Source organism: Miscanthus floridulus, chromosome 18, assembly GCF_019320115.1.
Source record: "Miscanthus floridulus cultivar M001 chromosome 18, ASM1932011v1, whole genome shotgun sequence".
Classification (NCBI taxonomy): Eukaryota; Viridiplantae; Streptophyta; class Magnoliopsida; order Poales; family Poaceae; genus Miscanthus; species Miscanthus floridulus.
This window is the reverse complement of record NC_089597.1, coordinates 29,297,314-29,306,612: the sequence shown is the minus strand read 5'-3', so window position 1 is coordinate 29,306,612 and position 9,299 is coordinate 29,297,314. Positions and strand designations below refer to the sequence as shown.

The 9,299-nt window shown below is 47.2% G+C and overlaps 2 protein-coding genes across 4 annotated transcripts; both read left to right on the top strand.

Annotated features, from left to right (window-relative positions):
* The first annotated feature begins 276 nt into the window (after nt 1–276).
* On the top strand, nt 277–3,731 carry LOC136521710 (uncharacterized). 2 transcript variants are annotated; one of them, XM_066515474.1, is made up of 4 exons: nt 277–403; nt 1,410–1,666; nt 1,883–1,938; nt 2,036–2,138. In XM_066515474.1, exons 2-3 carry the CDS (start codon nt 1,417–1,419, stop codon nt 1,915–1,917), a joined length of 285 nt encoding a protein of 94 aa, XP_066371571.1. In that variant the 5' UTR covers nt 277–403; nt 1,410–1,416; the 3' UTR covers nt 1,918–1,938; nt 2,036–2,138. The 2 variants fall into 2 exon arrangements, with proteins under 2 accessions (XP_066371571.1, XP_066371572.1); XM_066515475.1 differs by having other exon boundaries at nt 311–403; nt 1,416–1,666; nt 1,883–3,731.
* On the top strand, nt 2,049–9,135 carry LOC136521709 (bHLH transcription factor RHL1-like). Of its 2 annotated transcripts, XM_066515473.1 has the most exons (8): nt 2,049–2,137; nt 6,135–6,569; nt 6,700–6,771; nt 6,866–7,033; nt 7,396–7,461; nt 8,189–8,254; nt 8,376–8,447; nt 8,585–9,135. In XM_066515473.1, exons 2-8 carry the CDS (start codon nt 6,207–6,209, stop codon nt 9,002–9,004), a joined length of 1,227 nt encoding a protein of 408 aa, XP_066371570.1. In that variant the 5' UTR covers nt 2,049–2,137; nt 6,135–6,206; the 3' UTR covers nt 9,005–9,135. The 2 variants fall into 2 exon arrangements, with proteins under 2 accessions (XP_066371570.1, XP_066371569.1); XM_066515472.1 differs by lacking the exon at nt 2,049–2,137 and having other exon boundaries at nt 5,909–6,569.
* The last annotated feature ends 164 nt before the right edge of the window (nt 9,136–9,299 follow it).

The window sequence follows — 9,299 nt, the reverse complement described above, 5'->3', positions numbered from 1 at the left end:
ATGATTTTTCTGTAATTTACTATAATTTTTTAAAGATTTATTTGAAATAAAAAAAAAAGATAAAACCATCTTTAAATATCATTTATAACCGGTGGGGAAGGTATTGATGGAGGTGGTTTATCTGGTTTTGGAGAGGGAGAAAAGGTAGACTTAAAAATTTGAAGGAGGTAATGTGAATTTTTTTCTTATTTGCGCCCCATAGAGCCCACTGATCGATTCCTCTGGCTCGCTGCCGCACCTACAAGGCAACCGGCCCACTAGAATACTACATGAACGGCCCATGAAAGGCGAGCCTGCCCTCGTCGACCGTCACGCTTCTCCGCCTTCCCCGCCGCCTCCCCGCCGTGGCGCCGCCCCGCCTCGTCCACTGCCGCCGCCGCATCGATTGACCCCGGACCACGCGGTAACTGGAACCCGTTTCCATCTCCCCTCCTTCTCGCTTACGCTCCGTTTATTCCGGTGCTACTCGCTTCCCCATCGGTTGGCCACTAGCCCTACTACACTTCTAGTCGACCGTTAGAATTTCTTCCTCTGATTGTCCTGTCTGGTTAACAAGTGTTGGTTGGGTTCCGCTCCGGGAACGGTGTGTAAGCTCCTGCCGCGCTTGCTGATCAAGTGTATAGCTGCGCATGCGTTGGATTGGCCTCTTCCATTCGTCATCAAGTGCGTAGCTGAATAACGGGTGTTTATGGATTGCGCGACCCGTATCATTTTTTTTTGAAACAAAAGAGACCCGTATCGATTGATAAGGAATGAAATATGGAACCTTGTACTGATTCTGTAATCTGTTATTCGGGCTGTTGTTATCCCTGTCCTTTCCGTATCAATCCTGCTGTGTTCATCTTAAGCTTGTTATATAAGTTATGCCGTGTTGACTTGTGGTGCTGGATTATGTGGCATTAATTGATAAGCCCTAGTTGCCACTGCACCTGGATCAATTGACTATGTGATTTGTTCAGATATGTTAGCTGCAATCCCGTGCTTATGCTCTTGTTTGTAACATTTCTTCTTATATCTCAGGCGGTAATCGGGGTGTTGTAACATTTCTTCTTATATCTCAGGCAGTAACCAGGATGTTGCATATATGGGGAATTTGAAGTATATGCCACTCCCTATGTTTGTGTTTTAGAATATGTTACCCTATGTGTCACCCCAAAACCACCAAAACCCATGCCTTAGAATATGTTGCAAACTTGTACAGAGGCATATCCTGAAGAATTGAATGTATTGATATTCCCTTGCCAAAAAAAAAAGGAGAATGTGTTGCTATTGCGTGACTATCTGTCTATCTTACATGTGCTATTTGTGTTCTGAATAACTTTATACATACAGTTTCGGAATGGCACATCTATTGTGTGACTGTCCTACATGTCTGTTCCTGGAATTCTGGTTAACATTTATACATACAGTTTCAGAATGGCCGCTGAAGACTCAAAAGATGTGCTGAAGAATGTGGACTGGAAGACTGTGGGTGGTGCAGTGACGACTGAATCTAGCAAACCAATTGTTAAGAAGCGTCTCCCAAAGAAAATCAGACAAGTCCCTGATTGCTATTTTCTCCCTCGGCGGTCTTGGCCTTCTGCACTGGCAATCTATGGTGCTGTATGTGCTGCTGGCGTTGGTGCAGGGATGCTTCTTGAGGTTTGGATAAACAAAAAGATCAAAGGTATGTTCCTGCATTTCATAGCAGGAGCAAGATCACATGCCCACTTGATTTTCGTACCTCAGGACTGTATCTGGGAAAGTTTATGAGTTGTTCTCTTCTATTATTGGATTATGAGTTGTACTGCAGAAAGCATGGATTAGGATTGCATACTTGTTTATGTACTCATACTAATGATATTATATGCATCTTCTCACTCTTGTTCATTGCTGCATCCAGAGGACAGTGGCATTATCTGGGAGATGGATAAATGATGCACAGCATGCTTTGTTGTGGTAAAACCTGCCTTGTCATTATGGACACAGCTAGCTCTGAAGATTTCTGACGGAAATTGACACAGCCTTGTTTCTGTATCTGGATCATTTATGGCAGAATGATGTTCCAAACCTTTGAGCCTCATTAGTCGAATAAACTCAAATTATCCTAACAGTATATGAAACTGCTGTTCTGGTGGGCACCATCGCCTATGCACTGGTAAGCATTACTTTGAACATTTCTTGTTTATGTTTGTCTGATGGTTCAGTGGCATGCTGTGGTTGAATTTGGTGAACAATGTCATTTTCTGTTGTGTCAATGACTTTTGCGGAACGGCAGTATATCATAATACCGTGGATTCACCTTTACTGATTATATAAGCAGACACTTTACTGATTATATGGGCAAACACAGGGGTAATGTGCTGTCTCTGAGAAGCATAATGGACTTTTTTTTCTACATCTTCTATAAGATATTGGATCACTCCAAGTTGAGATAAAACCTTAAAATCAGATGCAGAGAACTTTGATATATGCTCGACATTCGCTTACCCATAAAGAATTCCCAGCATTATACCTTTACCCAGACTAGTATGAGTAAATTGTGCGAACTTCCTCCTTTGTTTTGCTGATATTGTACGTTTAGACTTTATTAGGTCTCTCTTTTCATTTTGGAAAAAAAAAAACAGGTGGTCAACGTTACTGCTGTCATTTTGCTTGCTGTTGATCTATGTTGTCTTACAATTTTTGTTTGTACTAACTACTGGTTGATGTTCCAGCACTATTAAGCTTTGTTTTTCAATTTCTTCTATGATCTGGGTCCTCTTTCTCATGCACTCACATGCTTTTAAGCATAGCCTTCACATCAGCGCCTTGTAAAGCCACACTCACCAGAAACATGGCTGCAATTGCTCCAACCCAATATAGTATGAACGACAAGACATTAATCTCGTCTGTCATCTCCATCCATGCCTGCTGGGAAGCCCGGGCGCAGAGGCAATTAAACTAATCCAGGGGGCATTAATGTTGCAACCAGATTTGATTAGTGCAGTTAATGCAGGGATTGACTGGCCTAAACCTGCCACTAGTGCATCTTCCATTATTAATCCGTCCATTCCCTTGGATCTTCAGCTCTGCAAAGGAATGTGTCAGCAGTTAATGCTGGCTGCTGACTTCACGGGCGTCATCCCCCACTCCCCGTGCACTCTTCTTTTTTTTAGACTTGACGAGGGAGGGAGAACCAAACCGCGCAGTCGTGCGTGCACTCTTCATGGCCCCTTGTCAACGGGTTATATGAGCCTCTCACTAATCAACAGCTAGCCAAGATCTAATTGATTGATTAATTCACTCCATCATTCCATCTTTTTTTGTGTTTTTGTGCGCCTATAAGATTTTGGTAAGATCCTTGATGAGGTGAGAAGAATCAAGCTTTCAAATTTTGCAGTGGAGTTTAATGTTATCTCTACATTAAACATGTTTTGATAGGGAATGTGTAGGAACTGAGATGGAAAGATCGTGGTGTGTGTTGAAGAGAGATCATGGTAAGATACAATTTACATCTCACGTGGGAGTACTTTGTATCTAGATGATGTGAAGCTTTTAAAGGCTAACTTGAGTGTCCAATCCATTTGTGTTGTGCTATTAGCGCAGTTAGTGTAAGCAATGATGCCATACTCAACTGTGTACAGCTCTTTGTTTTTGTTTCCAGTTTTTTTTTTCCTTCTTCAGTTTTGCCCTTCCTTGCTGCCTCCCAGGGCACCTCCTTCTCTATGCAGTGAAAATGGGTACAGTCTTGTGCCGGTTTCGTCATTAAAAAAAGGCGGGTGCATGTGTACAAACAAGTCAGATTTTACCATTCGTTTAATTTGAGGAAACTGGTTCATAAAGCTGGTACTGATCTCGGTCATTTTCCAACTGCTATGGTCTTCATCTCTTTACTTTTACAAGTTGCAGGGTCTTCTCAATCATATCAGACAGGTTATTTTCACTTTATCGAAGAATCTGAGAGTATTTTGCTACAGAAAGGCATAGGATCCTTTTTATTATTAACCGATATCATTTTACAAGATAACACCGAGACATGACTCGTAGTGGGGGCATTAGAATAATCCCGGTGGTTAATGACCTTGTTCGTCCTTGGCGTATTCCTAAAGTCTAATCCTGTCTCTGAATCTTCTGTGTGGCTCATATAACTGCATGTACCTGTCGATCTGTTTCTTATTGGATGCCGAATACGTTTCGTCATCTGATGAGTCGTTTACTTCTGCGCCGCACGCGCGCACGGAGCTGAGCACGTGCGTGTCATAACGCCTGGCTTCTGCGATGTACATGTCGCACGTGTGCAGGGCAGAACTAGATGAGGTCAAACTGCATGGATGAAACCTGAACAATCACCGCTCGACAGTGAAGCCTTGTGAGTTGTGACTTCTATGTAGAACGTGAATATAGGGACCAGTTTAGTTGTACTAGCTTCTAGGGACCTCAATTTCGTTAAGGTCCTCTTGCAACAGAGGAGTTTTTTCCCCCTTCGAATTCAATGGGAATCAAACTAGTTCTTGTGAAATTCTTGCTGGCTACACTGGGCTTTATTGTTTGGGAAATAGTAGAGGATTATGTTGCGTGGAGAAATGAAGTGTCCTAATTGATCCACATGAACGTCTGAAGAACTTGCTTGACCTCGTTGTCAAATGTCAATATCCGTGTAGAGTGCCTCGAAATCTGCTGAAATGTCACTTCAAAATCAGTGAATGTTATTGTTGCTCAAAAAAAAAAAATCAGTGAATGTTATTTGAGGTGAAACACTTGGGCCTCCTTTGAAATAGCGTGTGCTCTATTTTCCAAGATGTCGTGCGGGAGTTTAGCTGATTCAAGGGAAATGTTTCCTTTCTTGGCATGCGCATGTGACCATACTAGTTATCCTGGCCGTTCATCTCCATCTTGCTTCATGAATCTCGACGCATCATTCTATCTACCTACCATGATTCTTTCCACCTTTTTCTTGCCAGACGAATTACTATGGAGATAGTCCTTGTGGTAGATTTCGTATAAAACCTCATCTGGAATTCTGGATGTAGATAAAAATACCTGGAATTTGTAAAATAGGCCTCGAACTTGTGGATACTTTGATGAAGAGTGGTGGTTTGATGCTAACAGAACAAATGTGTTTTTCTGGTAGGATGTGGTTGCCATGAAAGCAAATAATAAAAAAAACTCGATCCGTGGGGGTAACATAGCGCCGGGCACTGTGCTTAAGAAGAAGATCTTCTCACGCAGATCAGGAAAATCATCGAACCTCTGTCCCACCCATACACAGCGGCACCGCAGCCAGGGGCGGAGCTAGAGCAAATGCGAGAGGGGTGCACTTGCCTTGTGGGTGAAAAAAAAAATATTATATGGGTGCGAATATGGTGAAAAATTGATCACAATCTTTGATTTTTGATATTTTTGTGGGTGCGTCCGCACCCTGTACTTGTATATAGATCCGCCCATGACCGCAGCTCCCGTAAGGCTGGGCTGGCCTTAGACCTGTGCTTTAGCGTAGGGCAGACAAGGGGATTTTTTTCAACGTGCAGATAAATTGTGCCTCCTCCGGCCAACAAATTCGCCTCCAAGGAGGTTCAAACTCTGGCCGGCAGGGTGCAAAGCGTACAACCAGTCTAATTGGTCTAGCGCTTGCAAAAGCAAATAATAATGTCTTCCCTAAGCCTAATCATAATCCATATATGCCTTTCACTTGAGAGCGATTGCACCCTATATTGTGGAACGGAGAGTGTGACAGATCACTAGTTCAGTAGTACATATATATAGCTATGTGTCAATTATGGTTTTCCTAACAAAATACTCCGTCGATTTCAATTCAAACTATAAGGCGTCTTAACTTTTCTAGATACAAAATTTTTCTATGCATTTAGATATACACTATGTGTAGATACGTAGTAAAAATAATGTATTTAGAAATGTCAAAATATCTTAATTTGGGAAGGAGGGAGTATTGAGTCTATACTCTACTGTTTGCCCTACAATAAAAAATGAGAAGAAGAAAAAACAATCACTATACTGCCAACGTGCTGCACGAACTAAGCTCAATTTGTTGTTAAAAAAACTGGAACTGTCCGACTATTATAAAGCCGCCGAAAGCCGCGAGGAGATATCCTCATCCTGTCTTTCTTCAATCAATCACCTCCGTTACCTCGACAAGCGTCTTCAACGCCATGCAGCCGAGCGGCCGTGAGATCGCCGGCGGCGAGGGCGGGAGCGTGGCGCAGCAGGCGGACGACTTCTTCGACCAGATGCTGTCCACGCTGCCCTCCGCGTGGGCTGACCTGGGCGCCGGTGGCAAGTCGCCCTGGGAACTCACCGCGAGCGCGGGCGCCGGCGCCGGCGCGGCCGAGGACCCCGCCGCGCAGAACCACTTCGGCGACGAGTCGGCGCTGCTCGCGTCCCGCCTCCGGCAGCACCAGATCAGCGGCGGGGACATCAAGTCCTCCGCCTCCCCGGTCATGCTGCAGCTCAGTGACCTGCACCGCCACGGCGGCCTGGGGGGCGAGGACAGCGGGGGCAACGGGTTCTCCCCGCTGCCGCTCTTCACGGACCGGTCCGCCGCGCCGGCTCGGGAGGAGATGGAGGGCGGCTTCAAGTCGCCCAACTCCGCCGTAAGAATTGTCGTCTTCTTGGGCTCAATTCTTCCTTCCTTTCTCCTCGATCGAGCACACGTCGATCTTTCCTTAACCTTTTGACTATTTCATTGGCATGGATTCCGCTTGCGCGCGCGTGTCCATCCAGGGAGGTGATCACTCCTTGTTCAACGGGTTTGGGATGCACGGCGCGGCCTCCGGGCTGCCACAATTTGGCCAGGTAAGTAAGATCACCACTCACCATCTAGCTAGCTATATGCCTAAGAACAAGAACCCTTCTTAATTTCATGTACCAATATATGCTGTCTCCGCAGAGTGGATCAATGTCGCCGCAGAGCCTGGGAGGGCCTGCGGCGAGCGGCGGCGCACCCCCAGCTGGCGGGGCAGCTTCATCGGCCGGCGGCGGGGCGGCACCCCCGCGGCAGCAGCGGCAGCGGGCGAGGAGAGGGCAGGCCACTGACCCCCACAGCATAGCGGAACGTGTATGCCACCTTTTCCTTTCTTGTCTGAAAGCTGAATTGTTGCCTTTCAGCAAAAATCAACAAGCTCCTTACCAAACGCACGTACGTCACAAACACATTGCAAAGCTTTAACCTTAACAAACATTCGCTGGGACTCAATTCCACAACCTTGGAAATCAAGTACATGATTGTTTTTGTTCGAAGAGTCTTATGTCTTAAATTGACATACAGTTAACCAGTCATTGTTCATTAACGATCAGAGAGTTTCAGCCAGCTAAATCATCCCCTACACATTGCTTGATCCTAGTAGTATCCTACCACTTGCATTGTACGACACATATATTTTTCTCAACTTTTTTGCAATCCATTTCGCATGCATGCAGCTTCGAAGGGAGAGGATCGCGGAGCGGATGAAGTCGCTGCAGGAGCTGGTCCCGAACGGCAACAAGGTCGGCCCCCCCTCTAGCTCCTTAATTTCTCCTCTCTCGCGCGTCGTCACCGTCGTCGTCTTGGCTGCTTTACCGCTTTATTTGGCGCGCCCTCTCGTCGTTTCCTCCGGCGGGCCGCCGAAAGCGCGAATCTTTCCCGACCCACGCGCGCGTGCGGCTGTTGCCCGTTTACACCACCGCAACCGCGAGCGAGCGGCAGTGATAGGCACCAGGTAGGTGAGACTGAGAGCAAGCGCTAGCTGCTCCTGACTTGTCGGGCTCATGCGATGTGATTCGCCGGATATGCTGTACTGCAATGCCTGAAACTTTGATTTCATCGATTGGAGTATTGGACGCACTAGAGTACTAGGGTCGATCTTGCGCTGCGCCACAGGTTGCAGGGCTTTGGTGGTGCTGTGCACACAGTGCACTGTAGAAAATAATACTGGTAGCAACTTTATGTTGATTGCAGTAAATGGATATGTGGGCGAATTTCCATGCCTTGTTTTGCTCAATCTGTCCCCGAATTTCGGAAGGGGTGATCAATGGCGCCAGCATGCCGATCGATCTATCGACCTGGTGACGCACGGCTTGTTTGTCATCGGATCGAATTGCCAATTTTGATGCTGTTATTACTGTTAGCGTGTAGTAATATGTTAAGAAGAAGAAGAAATGGAGTGTAAAAATGTGAAATGTGTGGTGACCATTGACGCTGAAATGGCGACGTGGGACGGTTGTGGTTTTGCAGACGGACAAGGCGTCGATGCTGGACGAGATCATCGACTACGTGAAGTTCCTGCAGCTACAAGTCAAGGTGATGCTGCTACTTGTGAACATTGCTGCCGAGTGCTGACAAGTGGTAGTTCAGCCACCTGTCTTTGATCCCGGCTATCCGCTATCCTCAGTGCCAGTGCTGACTTCGTAGTGCATTGCAGGTTCTCAGCATGAGCCGGCTGGGAGGAGCCGCCGGCATGGCGCCTCTGGTTGCAAGCATGGCTTCATCTGAGGTAACCAACTAGCAGCATTTGACACTGGGTCGCTCACCGCCACCACCAACATTACAGCATAACAGATGTCTTTGCAAGCTAATAATCCGTGAGTAGTCTGAATTCTGAGAAGCATGCATGATCACGCGCACGTGCAGGGCAACAGCAATGGAAGAGGCGGCGGCAACAACAGCGGCGGAAAAGGCGGCGGCGGTGCTGGTGCTACCACCATGAGCGGCAGCGGCGAGAACGGCAACGGCGGCGGGGTGCGGGTGACGGAGCATCAGGTGGCGAAGATGATGGAGGAGGACATGGGCACGGCCATGCAGTACCTGCAGGGCAAGGGCCTGTGCCTGATGCCCATCTCCCTGGCGTCCGCCATCTCCTCCGCCACCTCGTCCGCGTCGCTCCTCTCCCGCCCGCCCGCCGTCGGCCGCCACGCTGTTGCCGCCACAGCCGGCCAGATGCACGACGCCAACGGCGGCGCTGCCGCGGCGACGACGTCGGCTAACAGTGCCGGAGGAGGAGGAGGAGGCGATGACTCACGGTCCGCCAAGGACGGCGGCGGGAAGCAGTGAGGTTGCCTGCCTGAGCGACAACTGTATCAAAGAAAGGGTGTACGTGTGTCTAAAAAAATTACGGAGAGTGACGTAGGCAGCATCCTGCCATGCTATTGTATCATATCATATCATACATTCGTTTTAATTAATTCTCTTCCAGTTTCTGTTGACGAAGGAAATCCCATATTGTATACACCACACACACACCGTCCTTTGAGGCTTTGACCTTTACTTCGTGCACCGTACCATAATGTGTGCAACACAGTGACTGACACCAGATCGACCATGTGCTGAGGACATCGTCGTATCTTTC